General features: G+C 31.9%; 3 protein-coding genes across 4 annotated transcripts; 2 read left to right on the top strand and 1 right to left on the bottom strand.

Moving 5' to 3' along the window:
- The first annotated feature begins 4,430 nt into the window (after positions 1 to 4,430).
- LOC128896485 (signal recognition particle receptor subunit beta) lies at positions 4,431 to 6,332 on the top strand. Its single transcript, XM_054159868.1, has 4 exons — positions 4,431 to 4,634; positions 5,508 to 5,674; positions 5,749 to 5,888; positions 5,955 to 6,332. Exons 1-4 carry the CDS (start codon positions 4,541 to 4,543, stop codon positions 6,286 to 6,288), a joined length of 735 nt encoding a protein of 244 aa, XP_054015843.1. The 5' UTR covers positions 4,431 to 4,540; the 3' UTR covers positions 6,289 to 6,332.
- Positions 6,333 to 7,132: 800 nt separating this feature from the next.
- LOC128896479 (pyridoxine/pyridoxamine 5'-phosphate oxidase) lies at positions 7,133 to 14,070 on the top strand. 2 transcript variants are annotated; one of them, XM_054159860.1, is made up of 9 exons: positions 7,133 to 7,918; positions 7,992 to 8,309; positions 8,380 to 8,717; positions 8,838 to 10,481; positions 11,284 to 11,440; positions 11,510 to 11,609; positions 12,290 to 12,343; positions 12,500 to 12,699; positions 12,797 to 14,070. In XM_054159860.1, exons 4-9 carry the CDS (start codon positions 10,427 to 10,429, stop codon positions 12,960 to 12,962), a joined length of 732 nt encoding a protein of 243 aa, XP_054015835.1. In that variant the 5' UTR covers positions 7,133 to 7,918; positions 7,992 to 8,309; positions 8,380 to 8,717; positions 8,838 to 10,426; the 3' UTR covers positions 12,963 to 14,070. The 2 variants fall into 2 exon arrangements, with proteins under 2 accessions (XP_054015835.1, XP_054015827.1); XM_054159852.1 differs by lacking the exons at positions 7,133 to 7,918; positions 11,284 to 11,440; positions 11,510 to 11,609; ... (1 more) ...; positions 12,500 to 12,699; positions 12,797 to 14,070 and having other exon boundaries at positions 7,928 to 8,309; positions 8,838 to 10,606.
- LOC128896468 (histidine protein methyltransferase 1 homolog) lies at positions 13,001 to 16,420 on the bottom strand. Its single transcript, XM_054159833.1, has 6 exons — positions 16,278 to 16,420; positions 15,820 to 16,065; positions 14,816 to 14,976; positions 14,496 to 14,746; positions 14,308 to 14,423; positions 13,001 to 13,108 (listed from the first exon to the last, which is right to left on the bottom strand). Exons 1-6 carry the CDS (start codon positions 16,315 to 16,317, stop codon positions 13,062 to 13,064), a joined length of 861 nt encoding a protein of 286 aa, XP_054015808.1. The 5' UTR covers positions 16,318 to 16,420; the 3' UTR covers positions 13,001 to 13,061.
- Between the last annotated feature and the right edge of the window lie 429 nt (positions 16,421 to 16,849).

Here is a 16,849-nt window from a genome sequence, read left to right as displayed (position 1 = left end):
ACCATATTAATACGATAGGATCCGTTATCTTGACTAAGGGGCCATTGTCTTTTTCGTAAATTATTATGTTTTGATTCGTGTAATGAAATTTAATGAAGTCCTGGTAAGTTAACGTAGTAACTAAATTTACGAATTCTTGACCTTGATTATTTTTTGAACCGAGTCTAGGGAGACTATCTGCATTGGAATTTACATGACCTGGCTTGTATTTAATGTCATATTCATATTCACTTAGTCTTAATCGCCATCGAACTAACTTAGAAGTTGGATTTTTACAACTGAATAACCATTGTAAGGGTCGATGGTTGGTGAAAATTTTAAACTTTCGACCATACAAATAAGGACGGAAATGTTCCACGGAATTTATGATCGCCAATAACTCCTTTTCTATTGTCGAATAGTTTCTTCGGGATCTTGAATAGTATGAAACCGGTAAATCACGACCTTCGTTGACTTGGAATAATACAGCACCGATTCCTACATTTGATGCATCGGTAGTTAAAACGAAAGGTTCCTTGAATTTTGGATATTGCAAAATGGGTTTTTCGATTAATTTATTTTTTAAAGTTTAAAATGCTGTTCCTCTTCGTTTGACCACACAAAACTTATATCCTTCCTTAATAATTGTGTTGGAGGTTTAGCGATAGTAGAATAATTTGGAATAAATTTTCTATAATACCCGGTCATTCCTAAAAACATTTTTATATGTTTTTGATTTTGAAGTCGCGGCATGTTTGAGATTGCGTCTACCTTTCTTGGATTCGGTTGAATGCCTTTATCCGTAATTACATGACCTAAAAATTCGCACGAGTGTTGCAGAAAGTTACATTTGTCCGGTTGCAATTTAAGATTGTTCTCACGAAGTTTGGAAAATATGTTTTTAAGTTTTCGGTTATGATCTTGTAACTCTGCGGCATACACAACAATATCGTCAAGATAAACAAAACATTGCGTTCCTATTAATCCCGTTAAAACTACATTCATTAAACGCTGAAATCGTGCAGGCCCATTTTTAAGCCCAAATGGCATTCTAGTAAATTCGAACTGACAGGTAGGTAAATGAAAAATGTCATTAAATTCTCTGCATAAATTTTCAATGGAATCGCGCTTCTCAGGATTTAAATGATCAAGGTTAAGTTTTTCATGCAATACTTTTAATCTTTGTTCCAATTGATTATTTCCTTGACCTGGGGCTAATTTAAAAATTCGAACTTGTTTAGACATTCGCTCAAGTGAGAGTTGAGGGATTGGAATTTGTTTTAGTTCGGATGAGGTACTTATGACCGTGATAATGCAAGTATTCTGACCTTCAACCTTTAAAATTGCATTAGGAATTAATACTGATCCATCGCCTAATTCTTGTGATGCAATAATTCCTTCTGTTAATTTTAAAGGATTTGAGACATTTAGCTTGACAACTATTTCTGATCTAGGCTTTAATAAGATAAACGAAGTAGAAGGTTGTGTAACGTTCAGATAAATCGGTACAGGAAATGGAACTGGGGAAATTGAAATAGTTAGATTAGAATACTGATTAAAAATCAGTACCGATTAAACTATCGAACGGTATGTTAGTATTTGTTGAAAGCACTTGGAATTTTACGTCAATTTCCTTATTATGAATTCTGAGTTTTATTTCCGTTTCTCCTACAGTGCTGATAGGTGAATTAAGTGAAATACCGTTTAATGAAAGAATTGTTGAGTTTTTAATTTTGAACCCTTCAATGCTAGATGCTTTTATGAGATAGACCGAAGCGCCAGAATCAATTAAAAATTTTAGAATTTTATCTTCAGACTTTGAAGAATTGGACTCGAATAAAACATAAACTAAATCTCCCTCGTAGGACGTATTGTTATTCTTCAACAGAGTGTTGAATTTCTGAGTGATTTGATCCACCGTTGGAACATGTGTCGGTTCGGATTGGAATGTACATGGGGGCGGATTGTTCTCGTGATGAACCTTGTGAAAATCCTGATTTTGAAAATGGACATTCCTATTATTTACAACAGGAGTGTTAGTAGCAGTTGACGATGAGCCCTGACATCGAAGATTATTATTGTATTGCCTTTTCCGACATTCATTTATAAGGTGACCGAAATTTTTGCAATAATTACATTGTTTAATGGCAGTATTTGGAACTTGATTGTTTCGAGGTGTTTGTTGATATCTTACGGGTTGATTAGAATAATTAACTGGCCCTGATGTATTCCGAAATTGTTCATTAGATTTATAGTAACCTTGTGAATTTGCTGGTCTAATAGGATTGCTATAATTAACTGCACGTGGAGCTTGAAATGAACTATTACGACTTTTATTTTGGTAACAATCTCTAGTGGTGTGATTGCTCTTTAAACAAATTCTACAACTGCGAGTTTGTGAATTATCGTATTGTAATCTGAGAGCTTTTTCTTCTGCAACCGCGGCTGTAAGAGCATCATTGATCTTGTCGAATCGTCGATATCTTAGCATTTGTGAAATAGAAGGGTGGCTATGGTATATGAATCTATTCAAAGTTAGTTCTTCTATCATTGCTAAACGCCCTCTTAAAGTGTTATCGTTTGAACTGTTTACATGTACCGTTCCTAAAATTTTTGAAGACAGATCTTCTAGCCTTTGATAAAATTGGGAGACGTTCTCGTTACGCTCCTGCCGGATGCTGCTCAATTCCTCAAACATTTGATCAATTGATTTCTTATCTTGATATAAACGCATTAATAACCCCGATATTTCGTCTCAAGTGGTTAAATTACAGTGAACGTCAACTTGTTCTCTGGCTTTACCAACGATGCGGCTTTTTACGAATAATAGCAACGCTGCGTGTTGCTCTGGTTTGGCTAATTCAAACACGGCATCAATCTGTTTAATGAAACTCCGAAGTTTTAATCTATCACCGTCAAAATTATCCGGAATTAGACGAACCAAGAACTCTAAACTGAGTTTTTCCGTTTCTTGCACTGAAGACGTTGTCGGAGGCGACATTTTGAAATTGAATTCTTATGAACAACTTATCAAACAACAGGATTAGATCTTTTGATTCAAATGATTAGGATAGAGATTGAATATTGACCTTGCAAATATTTGATATTGAAAGAATACTAGAATTCAGATACTTACCGTGCTGCTTCTTCTTGTTTGAGGACTTCCTCGGATAATCTAATCAGCTTCGCAATTAAAATTGCCACTCACGCACAGGGTTGAATCTGCGTATTTAAAAATGCCACTGCTAACGCAAGTGTCGATCTATATCCCACTTATAACACCAAATTTGTGTTGGAGAACCAGATAGAAGTTAAAAGGAAATAATCTTAACAAATTATTTATTAAACACTCTTACTCCTTACTCTAGATTTCTAACATTAAAATATACATGAAGAAGCTCGGTTGACTACCCGGAATGATCTGTTGAATCGGTCGTAGGCGACCCTGAGCGAGGTCGGTTGGGGTGGGGAAAGGTTTTTGGCGGCGGGAAATTTATGAGTTCTTGACGGACAGAGACCTGGTGGAAAAGAGAAAGTTAAGGTTTGGAGAAGGCAAAGGAAAATACTGTGTTAGGAGAAAAATATAAGCAGGATTCCAACAATACTCTACCAATGTATTCAACGAACCTTGCTAGATACTTTTATTGTACATCGAAAACAAACACCCATTCTGAAAAAGCCAAAATGGTTTTGCAGTACTACGACCCCCATAGGGTATCGTTGCTTTGTTAGTGTGCTTTTTCTTATGTAATTACGTATACTCAAAAATAATGTTCTTAAACGTTTTACCTTTTTTATTATACAATATTTTTTATATTGCATACTATCATTACATTTCACAAATTAGTACTTTATTATTTTCGTACCATATTATAAATATATCATATCAGTTTTTTATTATTTACTTCTTTGGATTATCGTAACAGACTATTCTGTATCAATTAATTGCAATGCAATATAAACAACCTTAACATATACATGACGTTTCTTAACAATATAATATTGAATATATATACATATGCAAAAGTAAAATATATAAACTCGGGCACTTCATACTCTTAGTACGGTACTGAACCATGCTAAAAGGCATTTGTAGATTATCGGTACACCAGCAGCAGAAGAGACGACACTAGCGCTGTGGTGTGTTGTGGTGGAGAGCTTGAAACTCAAGCCATTGTGCAAGCGCATCAGTCTTCTTGATTTCATAACGACAACACCAATGTAATTTTATGAGGCGAGGAAGCGACCTTTCCGGCTGATTCTTTTTTAAACTGTTCCTTATAAAATTCCGTTGCGGGGGATAGTTACACATTTTGTAATTTCGCTTTTGAAACATGCCAAAAATACGTTGAAAGGCAGGAAATTTTTTTTTTCAATTTTTTCCAAAAAACGCTTGACGAGACGATAGATTTACTTTATCTAGTAGTTCACCTACTTTCCGTTGGTGGCTTCAGTTTGTCTCCTGCGCATCCTTAATATGTATGGAATTGTTGACGAGATTTTGAGGGAATCGGCATATGTCCATGATTTAATCTGTAAATAATACAATCAAGCAGCCATAATGGAAAATCATATAAAACCATTAACAGATCACGCTGTGGATTCTCAATTTATGGGCATATTAGCTGCTGTAGTTGTGATTATCATAACCATAGGTAATTAAACATAGAGTTTCTAGGTTATGAAAACCTTATGTTTGACGTTTAATATCAAGATCGGCAATTATCATGTATTAAAAGTAATATGAAACGTGACGATAATTTGTAGTTTGCGCAAGAAATATATTTTCTGATTATTTATTATCACATTGTTCAAAATAACGTCACAGTTTTTTTTTCTATTGCAAGTATAACTGAATATACATTCAATTAAAACTACAAATAGATTATATATTTGTAAATCAGATGTACAAGATGAAATTCCTAAACATCATTCAAACAACAAAAAACATTTTCTATACAAAGCCACATGTGTACCAACGTGTAAATATTACTAATCGTTTTAACTCCTGAAATGGCATTGTGGGATCTCTTCTATCAGCAATATCTCTGGTAGATTTATTGCAATTTATTCTTGCTTTTGCTTTTTACAATATTAGTCATGCTTTACCCTTCTTAATGATTACGATGCAGCTTGTATCAGTATCATCTTTAACTACACAATACCATTTAATTATATATAAAATTGCAACATTATATAAGAATTAATATTATTCATAAATTTCATAAACAGTCTCTTACAGTCATTTATTGAGTCTTATAAACATTATGTTTATTCAATTAAATCAAATGTATGTTATAGTACCTACAGTAATTGTGAAATAGTACAAAAATAGATATAAGCAGTGAAACAAACATAATATTATAATTGTATATATAATACAAAAATAGATACATTTTTAGGCAAGAACTTTCCTAGGCTGTAATCTAAATGTCCATGAATTTAACTTTAAAGTACCGTTTATTTGTTGTCGATAGCGTAACTAATACTGTATAATTTGTAAATTTCTACCATATCTTTTTGATCAGTGTTACTTGCCATATGGCACAGAAAAAAGTCCATAGGAAACAGTATATTGCTGACTGGTCTCAGCGATGCTGGTAAAACATTGATATATGCACATTTACTTTGTTCCAAATTTGTTAAAACGCACACATCTGTGAAAGAGAACACAGGAGATATCACGATTAACAATGTAAGTTTTTACAAATACATCTCGTAGAAGAACATATCAATTGTATGGGCCTTTAAAATCGTTTATATATTTAGCGCACATTCAAAATTGTTGATATACCTGGACACGAGCGCTTGCGTTACAAATTTTTTGATCGATTTAAGTTATCTACGAAAGGACTTGTCTATGTAATTGATTCTGTAACTTTCCAGACAGACATTCGTGATGTAGCAGAGTAAGTAAATACAAGTGGTAGGTCATCACATCCTGAAACAGAAATGATAAAAACTTTGATTTTCAGGTTTTTGTATAACTTACTGTCCGACTCTGCTATACAAAAGAAACCTGTACTTATATTGTGTAACAAACAAGATCAAACAATGGCAAAAGGTTCTGTCGTTATAAAAATTTTACTTGAGAAAGAAATAAATTTGTTACGTATGACAAAGACTAGTCAGCTTGAAGCCACGGATGCATCATCCACAAATGTCTTCCTTGGTAAACAAGGAAAAAATTTTGAATTTTCTCATTTAGACAGAAATATTAAATTTGCAGAATGTAGTGCATTTAACAAAGTTTCTGAGACTTCTGCGGACATCAAAGAGTTAGACAATTGGTTAAAGAAAATTGTATAAAAATGTATACTCATTATTTTTCCAAATAAATTATTTGTTTCTAACTTTTTATATTATTTTTCTACTCGCATTGAATAGATAAAATTAACATAGCAAATATTTTACCTTGCATGATAATGTGATTCGAAATTTTAATAATTAAAAATTAAGAAATATTGTGTTCAATTAATGTAACATATACCTGATTATTCAGAACTATTAAAGATCAATCTTTATTTTGACAGCAACCTCTGATTAGTTAATATGTTGGTTAAGTAAAGATTACAGTTCAATTCTTAACACTTTCACAACAACAATTTTTAAATAACAAATATACATAGGTAAATAATTAAATGTCAAAAACAGTTTGTTATTTCGTACTATTATTTATATGTCCAATACATATTCTAACCTAGCAACGGTGTTACATGTTATTCCTTAAAATACACTTGACCAAATTTATGCACATATTTTAATTTTATGTCAATAAATTTAAACATTATTTTTTCTTTCTGTTTAATATGAAGTATAAATAACAAATAATCAAATTCTTCCCTCACCTTCGCAAAATCTCTCTTCCGATGATCAATTACCGACTCAACTGTGTGAAAACGTGTAGTTCAATTATTAACACAAAACTCGAATAAAATATTATATAAATATTTGTAAATATATCTTCCTCGACATAATATACTTTATTTCTATTCGTCTTCAATGTAAAAAAATATTGATTTGTTACTTAAGAAAACTTAATTTTCGTGAACAGTATTTAAAAATTAATGGTAGAAAATGTTTTATTTAAAATCAATTTTAATATTATAGTAAACAAAAGAATATATTGTATATCTTATGTATTGAGTATATATTTTAATTTTCATAAATCTTGTAACATTGTAGATTGGTGAAAAATTGAACACCAAGGACATCATATCTTACAAATACTTTCAAAAATTTCATTTTATTCAAATTTCATGATTATAAGAATAACTAGTATGGTTTTAAAAATAACCAATTCGCATTCGAGAAGGAATATAACTTAGGTAAAAGTTGGACAGTTTTAACTGTAATTATTTGGCCAGGAATTAATTTTGAAAAGTTGACGTATGTAAAACATATGCAAGTGATCGAATAAATCAGGAACATATCAGAACTCAGAACCAGAATCGAAAAAGTCGATACGATAAATATTAATTACGTAACTGAAATCTGCTATCTGTACTTGCGATATGATACGATACAATACAATGGCGTAGCAACTATTTTCTCAATACAAATTACACGATAAACTTGTTAAACTTCTGATTGTTAACCATATTTTACAAAATAAAATACCAATTCAAAGGGATAAAAACCACGCCGACTTGGTGTATCGATGTAACCATGCGAACATTAATTTTGTAAGGGAAATAGAAATTACAGAAATTTTGTTTTTTAACACCTTACAACATTGCGCGGTATGCAGACGATATAGCAATAATCACTCAGAACAGAAAAATAGAACAAACAGTTAAAAACCTAGAGGAAGATCTGAAAAATTTAGGAGAATTCATAAATACAAGGAAATTAGAAATTTCAAAAGAAAAATCTAAAATACTGTTTTTTTGAAAAACAATCTAATGATAATAAAATCAAAGCGGAAAAAGACAATGAGGTAACTGAATTTAATATTGAATCAAAAGCAAAATTCTTAAGAATATTAATAGATAACAACCTAAATTTTAAAGATCATTTTGACGAAGTGGAAAAGAAAATCAAGAAAAGGCTGAACATAATCAGATTTCTGTGTCATGGAGAAAAAGGAATTCTACAGAACCAAGCATTGATGATGGCTAGAGCCTTATTAACATCAGTCATAGAATACGGCGCAGCAGTCTACATGAATGGATGCAAGCAAGAAAGAATCAGAAAAATAGAAACAAAGGCTATCAGGGCAGCAATAGGATATCGAATGACAACACCCCTTAACGTAATATATACCGAAGGAGGATGGACAGGGATCGATTATTTAGCCAGTAAATACTGGATTACGCAGATGAAAAAAGGTAAAGAAAACAACTCCACCCTTGAAACTTTTATGAACATATATGAAACTTCTCAATTTCCTTCCAACAGACACAGAAGGAGTAAACTAAACATCGCAACCACTGTTTCAGAAGAAGCATTTTAAAGAAAGTGGTAAAGGAAAGACGAATTACTTGTTAGAAACTGTATGGGAGAAAGAATAGAAAACAAACTAATCTTCTATCAAAAGACGGGGAGATTATTTCCACAAGACTCGATTCCGAAATCACGGATTATAGACATATTTAGACATATTCATGAAATACAAGAAGCAAATACTGTGATAATATATTCGGATGGAAGTAAGATTCCCACTTCACAATCTAACAGAATAGGATTAGTTGTAGTTAAAAATGGAGAAAGAACAATAGAAGGAATAGCAATATCAGGTAAATTTTCCATATTCACTACAGAAATGATAGGGATACACAAAGCTGTACATAAATGTATAAATGATGAAGAATACGAAAACTACATAATTCTTACAGTCTCAATGTTCTCTATTACAGCATTGCAAAATATTAATGAGAATTTCAAAGAAATCGTTGACAATCCATGGACATACAAAACGTGGAAGTTAGCAAATAGGAAAAACACTAGAAAATTAATAATAGGACGGATTCCGAGGCACATTAATATCATAGGAAACGAACTAGCAGAGCAAAAAGCAAAAAGGCAAACTGAAAGGGTCCATGATACACAATACAAAGTCCCAGCAAAAGATATTTTAGTAGATCTAAAAGAAGAATTTTGGAATAAGTTCAAAGAAAAGGGAATGGAAATAGGAAGAGAGAAGGAAGCTCTCTTTATGAGAGAAATAGGACCAAATCACAAGAGAGCAAGATATAAACCTTGGTTTATAAAATACAAAAATAAATTAGACAGATCAACAGTAAGGATGATTTCAAGGATCAGGTGTAATCACTATAATCTAAGAGCATCGCTTGCATGGAAAGGGATAGTGGAAGATTCAACTTGTCCATGTGGCCAGGAAGATGAAGACATAGACCACGTCTTATTTGAATGTGGTTTGTACAATGTTGAACGAAACATAATGTAGACAAAACTTCAAAAAGAAATTGAGAAAGTAGAGGTCAGCAATCGAGTTAATAAAATTACATAAGGTTAAAGTATATAAAACCTTGAACACATTTTTAAAAGATATCAACAAGATATTACAAGAAGAACCAACAAATGGAAAAGGAAGAGTATCAGATAATCAAAAAAAAAGCAAGAAACTGCCAAGCAATATAAAGGAAACATGATAGATATATATTGAGTTAGAAGGAGAAAAACAATATTTTGTTAAGCAAGAACACTTGAGAAACCAAAACTTAAAAGTATAAGAAAAGTTCCCATCAAGAAAAAAAAAAACGAGTAGGATAAGCTACATAAAGTATTATATATGTACATTTAAAATAAATTTGATTTATAAATTTAAAACAAAAAGAGAGCTCATTATGAAGACTGAGGATTATTAGGTTGTAAGGAAAAAGTATATATCTTAAAAAGTACTATTTTTGTTTGTTATACAAGAAAACATATATATAATATACGAGTTACAGTTCCTACATAAAGTTTATTAGCAAAGTATAGGAAAGAGTATGACAACCTCGACTTACAAATTAAAAAGTTGTTTGTTTTTGTTTTCATTATTGCGGTTAGTCATAAGAAGGATAATAATTATAAAATCAGCCAGTGAGGATAGAGATTAAGAAGCATTTATGTAAAACGTTTAGAAGAGACAATGTAAAAAGAGAGCAGCACATAATAGTGCGAAGTACTTCTAAGAATGTACGCACTTTAATCTAATAAACAAACAAACAACATTACGCGCCATCTTTTGCCAAATAGGGTTAGAGTCATAATAAAGAAAGTATATAAATAACCTCGGAGTTCATAAAACGTATTTATGTTACACGCATAACTTAAGTAGCACATTGATTAATTGAACGCATTGTGTTCACTTTTATCAGTTGACAAATTTACCAATCTGACAAATTTCATCGCCATTACATTTCGTGTTGATGGCATGAAACACTCCAGTCAAATCTCAGCTGCTTCCTAGCCAAACAATCGAACAGTACTCTATCCTGTCATGTCATCTGTCAAAACTACCACCCAGGATGTGGACTACAGTGTTGACATTGGAGGTAATATTATTATTACAAATTTTTGTTCTTACGAATACTTTTCTTGTTGAAATCGATATCGCCTCTTTACAAAGCTGAACACGGTTAAGTTTGATTCACAAAACCTGCCAAGTCATTGAGAAGACCTAACGGAAAAATGATTATTACGAATATACACCTCAATTTTGATTTATTTTCTAAACCTTGAAGAAATACGTAAAAACTTTAAATCAAGGCAATATCTAAGAAATCAACAACGAGACACCTGTTATCGAACGTCTACGTGTGATATCAAGTGATGTCGCGATTCGTAAGTGTATTGGTTCAATAACTTCTATATGTATATTGATAATAACGATGATTGATATTGCGAATTAAGATAACGCGAGACGTATAAACACAGCATTGCGACGATGCGACGAATTGATGCGAAAAATGCACATCTTGAAACTTTTGTCAGAAGATACAGTACTTTGATGACGATATGAAACTTTTGCAGTTTTAACTAAACTTGTAGAAATATAAGTTTGCAACGAATATAATGCTCCCTACTTTACCTACTGTTCTAAGCATATCCCACATAAATTAATATTATGCGATTTTTGTCCTTCCCAATTATATCCGAAATTAAAAATTCTAGAACACTGTAAATAACACTAAGAACTGGTTTGAAAATTTCTTTTAATAAACTATCGATTATAGAAGTATCGTTTTTTCTTTTTAGATTTCATTACTACTTACGATTCCAGCACTAGTTATCACAAAAAAAGAGTTACAAATTAAATAGAGTTAAATAATCGTTAATATTTATTTTTTTCCAAAGGTATGCGAATTAAATATAAGGATAAAAGTGAAACTTTTACCGAAGACCGCCTCGAAAGTAAAGAACCTATCAGTCAATTCAAAGCATGGTTCGATGAAGTCCGTAACATTCCGCAAATTTTCGAACCGAACGCTATGTTCCTGGCAACAGCTACTAAGTAATAGCAAATAACTCGTTGTCATCATCGAATGTCTTGAAAATGCTTAGAAAAATGTTCTTCTTGCAGAAATGGAATTCCTTCGGTACGAGCTGTTTTGCTCAAAAGTTTTGGCACAGATGGATTCAAATTTTATACGAATTACGAAAGCAGGAAGGCTCGCGAATTGGTAAGTGCACAGTTTACGCATAGTAAATGTAAAATATACTGTAAACTCATAAATACAACGAGGCCTGAATATAATACGGAAATGTCTCGAATTTTAATAAAACTATATGTAACTGCATTAGAATCAACTGATGAATTATAATTTGAATTATACAGGGTGGAATGTTAAAATGCAACACCTAAATATCTCCGTTATTTTTGGTTTTATTAAAAAAGTCTATGGGACAAAGTTACACTGTTTAAATTAGCATTTTTTTTTAACTGAAATGAGATATTTTCATTATTGTAATCTTGTAGCTTATCAAAAGACAAATTCAAACTTATACAAGTATGTTGACTGTGTACGTTAGAGTATGATTTTATAAGAATAACTCATTTCAAGGTCATCTGAAGGTCAATGTATTACACATGATTGAATTTGTCTTTTCATTAGTTACAAAGATACAATAATAAAAATATCCCATCCCATTTAAAAAAATACCGATGACCTTGAAATCTCGTTCAAAAATAACCTTGAGAAAAAAAAGTACCACCATTGCATGCGCTCCTTTAAACAGTGTAACTTTGCCCTACAAATTTTTTTTTATAAAACCAAAAATAGCGAAGATATTTTGGTGTTTCCATTTAAACGCTCCACCCTGTATATTTTTAGTTTATATTAATATTTTTATTAATTTTCAGGATGAGAATCCTAATGCAGCGCTAACTTTTTACTGGGAACCTCTAAATCGAAGTGTAAGATATAATTAATATCGATGATATTGGTACGGAAAGAACCAATTTGATTGGATTTACTGAAGCGAATCTATCGTTCTACAAATTCTTTCATTTAAATATTTGAAAATTATTTTCGATATCACAGTGTACAATTCATGTTATGAAATTATATAGGTACGCATAGAAGGCAAAGTGGAGAAAACGTCAGTAGAAGATTCAGACCGTTATTTTCAAAGCCGACCATACTCGAATCAGATAGGATCTATGGCCAGTAAACAAAGTGCTATAATATCAAGTAGACAAACACTCATTGTAAGAGAAAGGGAATTGACAGCTCAATTTCCGGAAGGACAAGTTAAAAGGCCAGATTGTTGGTAATTAATTGAATGAAATATCATTAAAGATATCATAAAGCTTTTGTTTAAATATTACGATTGTAAGCTGTTTAAAAAACTAATAATCTTTTTTTAGGGGTGGTTATAACGTCATTCCACATTCTGTGGAATTTTGGCAAGGCCAAAGCGATCGTTTACATGACAGAATACGTTTTAGACGGCCTAAACCTAATGAAAAAGTTGATAACATTCTCATCCATCAAGGAGACAACGGATGGATTTATGAAAGATTATCTCCATAGATATTAATAAACAGTCAGAATTATTTATCCTACACAAATAAAAAGGCATAATATGTATTTGTCAGATACATAAGAAATATGGGCAGGTATGGGTTAGATCTACAAACATTGTTTCTTCGAAATTTTTAGTATTTCTCGTTGTAATCCTGAAATATAAATATATACAATTGTTGTTTGTTCTAAACAATGTTAGAATATATGTTTACAACATGTACAAAAGAGACTAAGACCACTGACAATGGAAGATCGCGATCCGGACGAGCGCTTTTTGAACGAGACCGGGCTCAAATGATGGGGGCTGATGGGCAAAAAAGAGTGCAAAACATTAGAGGTATCTGGCCAGCCATTTTTATAAAAAATGGCTTTAAACATTTACAGGTCACTAGATATACGAAAACATTCAAATTCTTAGCAGAAGCTGTTGTAGCTGCGAGCGTTACGCCGCAGGTTCATATTCTAAAGTTCGTGGGTACAAGACTCTCAGTAATAGAAAATTTTTTTTGTCTACTTCTTTATTTCTATTTCTTATTCCTTTTTTTACTTACTGCTATATAAATAATATATAAGAATTATAAAGTATAGGATGTTGACTACAATTTTTAATAATACGTTTTTTATTAATAATAATATTAATAATAATAATAATATTGATAATAATTTATTAATGATAAATACGCCACATCCCATACATGGGATGATTACTACTATTGTATTATGTATTGCATGTACACATTATAATATTATGTTCACATCTATATTATTTGCAATTTCTGCGCACATATATATTCAGTAGCCAAATACATCATTATTAAAAAACGAATTTTATTTTAATAAACGCTTTATCCACACTTATTATTCATAAAAAATAAGTTAATTAATAAAAAACGTGTTATTACAAATTGTAGCAACATCCTATACTTTATAATTCTTATACATTATTTATATAGCAGTGAGTATTATAATTCTTAAATATTATTTATGTAGCAGTGAGTAAAAAAAGGAATAAGAAATAGAAATGCAGTTGGAAAAAAAAAATTTCCATTGCAGAGTCTCCAACCCACAACCTTTAGAACATGAACCTGCGGCGTAACGCTCGCAGCTACAACAGCTTCTGCTAAGAATTTGAATGTTTTCGTATATCTAGTGACCTGTAAATGTTTAAAGCCATTTTTTATAAAAATGGCTGGCCAGATACCTCTAATGTTTTGCACTCTTTTTTGCCCATCAGCCCCCATCATTTGAGCCTGGTCTTGTTCAAAAAGCGCTCGTCCGGATCGCGACCTTCCCTTGTGAGACAGTAGTCTGCTATATTGTAGTCAATTAATCGTCGTCAATAATTAATTACCTTCTCGGCTTTTCCACACTATATCGACATCAAAATATCCGTCTTCTTCTATGAGAGTTTGAAATTGTCTCATTCCTCCCCCAACACCAAAATAGTAAGTTTTACCAGCAATGAACCTAAAGATACCATGAAACATGATCTCAAACTTATAAAAACCTGATCCAATTTTAAGTCATTATGATACTTGCCCAATACCATCTTGTTTTAATTTTTGTTTAAAAACTTCGTAAAGCTTCCTATGATTGTCTGGGTTATAAATCGTTTCACTTGTAAAAATTAAATCATATTTTGTAACCTCGTTCTTATGATCTGAGTCATTAAGTCTCGTAAACGTATCCCAGTCACCGCAAAAAAATTCACACCTCTTTAATACATTTCTACAATCTTCGAAATTTAGTAAAACATTTGGAACTGTTACAGTCTTGATCACTTCTACATTCTGCAAAACAATTTAATAGTCATAATTTTGTATAGATCATCTAAACAATGTAAACTTATTGACACGAACATAATCTTGAAAATGAACAATGGAACTTCTTAGAAGAGCAATCAAACCAATGATACCAGCACCGCATCCCAAATCCAAAACAACTTTGTCTTGTAATTCAATACAATTTTCGAGAATGTAATGACTTAGGTCGTAACTGCATTCCCAGACTTTTAAACCACCTTGATACAGGAATTCCTATGATTTATGTGTCTCATATTGCTGTTAATGACGAAGCAACTTTTTTTAAATCGTGAATGTTGCTCACATAAATTTCTGTTCAATAACAACTGAAATTACCATTGTGAGTGCTTTCCAATTGCGAAATCCCTAGATACTTTCAAACAAATAATGACACAAGTTGTGTTTCAATTGCCTTAAAGGTTGACGCAATGCTACACATCTGTATTCAACTCGAGAGCTATTAGTCAGCTTTGCAAACTTGTGTTTTCTAGTGACACATAGTTGAAAGTTATTAACATTATAAAATAATCATATTCTATTAGCTAACATTTGAGTTTTCAAAATTTGTAGCAGAGATTTGTACTATATATTATCTTCCATGTTGGATTATGATACATTATGTGTTATTTTTAATGTTATATCTGAGAGGCACAAATTATTAAATAATGTAGTTAGGTTTCAGTACGAAATCTTATAAACAACTATTAATATATTATTTATATCATGTACGTATATTTTCTTTTTTATTTAGTGAAATATGCAGATCTTTTTCTAAATACAATGTTTGCCTTTTTACGAGGGTGAAAACTAAGGAAGTACGAAAAACACAAATCAGGAACTGCAACATTGCAATGATAGACATTTCTATCATGAATTAAAAAATACCATGTTACTGGTATAAATAGTATAGTATGAAAAATAATCCTAGTCCTACTTTAGTTTGATCCAACTGAGTCGCGGGCAACGCTATACTTCATGCATTTCTGTGTGCATATGTGTCAAGATTTGTTAAGTAATTGGAAAGCACCCTATTATGAAGAAAGTAATTATATACTAAATACCTTCGTATTTGGCTGGGAGAAGGTCGGAATGCTGTGACTCCGCCTCTATAATATTTATACAATTTTCTTGTTTTAATTTGGATAAAGCTCTCTCGGATCGAATTAACTTTAATTTATAACCAGGAAATATAACATTTTCCGAGAAATCGTTCGGTTCGTATTCTTTTTTTACTCGCGATTCCGATACCTCAACTTTCGAAGCGGGTATCCAATTAATCGTTGATTTTTTACTATTGGTATCGTTTTCTGAAATAATTCCTCTAATTTAAATTCGTATGATTTTACCTTTAAAAATATAAAGTTTTTTTTAATAGTAAGAAAGGTCTATTATAAATTTGAACAAGCAAATTCAAATGTCGCAGATGCGTATAAAGCAATGTGGCATACTATAACCTCAAAACTTGACTCGTAACATATTGTTTCTATTGATTGGATACAAGTAAAAGATACGAAAATACCTTCGGTTTCCTCATGTTTTGAAAATCCAAATTTGAACATCTTATTTCCGAAAATGTTACTTACACTTACGTTAAAAATAGCTATTAAAAGCCAAACTACATAATTAACGCAACTATATATACAGAGTGTCCCAAAAATGTTGTAATACCTTGAAAGGGGTAGTTCGGGACGTGATTTGAACTTTTTTCTTAGCAAAAATGTACGAGGCTTCGTTGAGGAGATATTAACGGAAAACACTGACCAATCAGAACGCGAGTATGCTGATGGAGCGCTCACGGTAGCGTATGAGCGCAGCCGCTTAGCGCGTAGCTTACGCTCCATTGGCATAATCGCGTTCTGATTGGTTAGTGTTTCCCGTTAAAATCTCCTCAACGAAGCCACGGACAACATTTTCGCTAAAGGAAAAAGTTGTTTCAAATCACTTCCCAAACCACCTCTTTCAAGTTGTTACAACATTTTTGGGACACCCTGTATAAGTATACGTTCTTGTACGTACGTTTAAGGATGCGCAGGAGACAAACTGAAGCCACCAACGGAAAGTAGGTGAACTACTAGATAGTTATTCCCGTTT

This window comes from Hylaeus anthracinus, unplaced genomic scaffold (assembly GCF_026225885.1).
Source record: "Hylaeus anthracinus isolate JK02 unplaced genomic scaffold, UHH_iyHylAnth1.0_haploid 0, whole genome shotgun sequence".
NCBI classification, from domain to species: Eukaryota; Metazoa; Arthropoda; class Insecta; order Hymenoptera; family Colletidae; genus Hylaeus; species Hylaeus anthracinus.
Note: the sequence above shows the minus strand (reverse complement) of the source record. Positions and strands in the feature narration are given on the sequence as shown.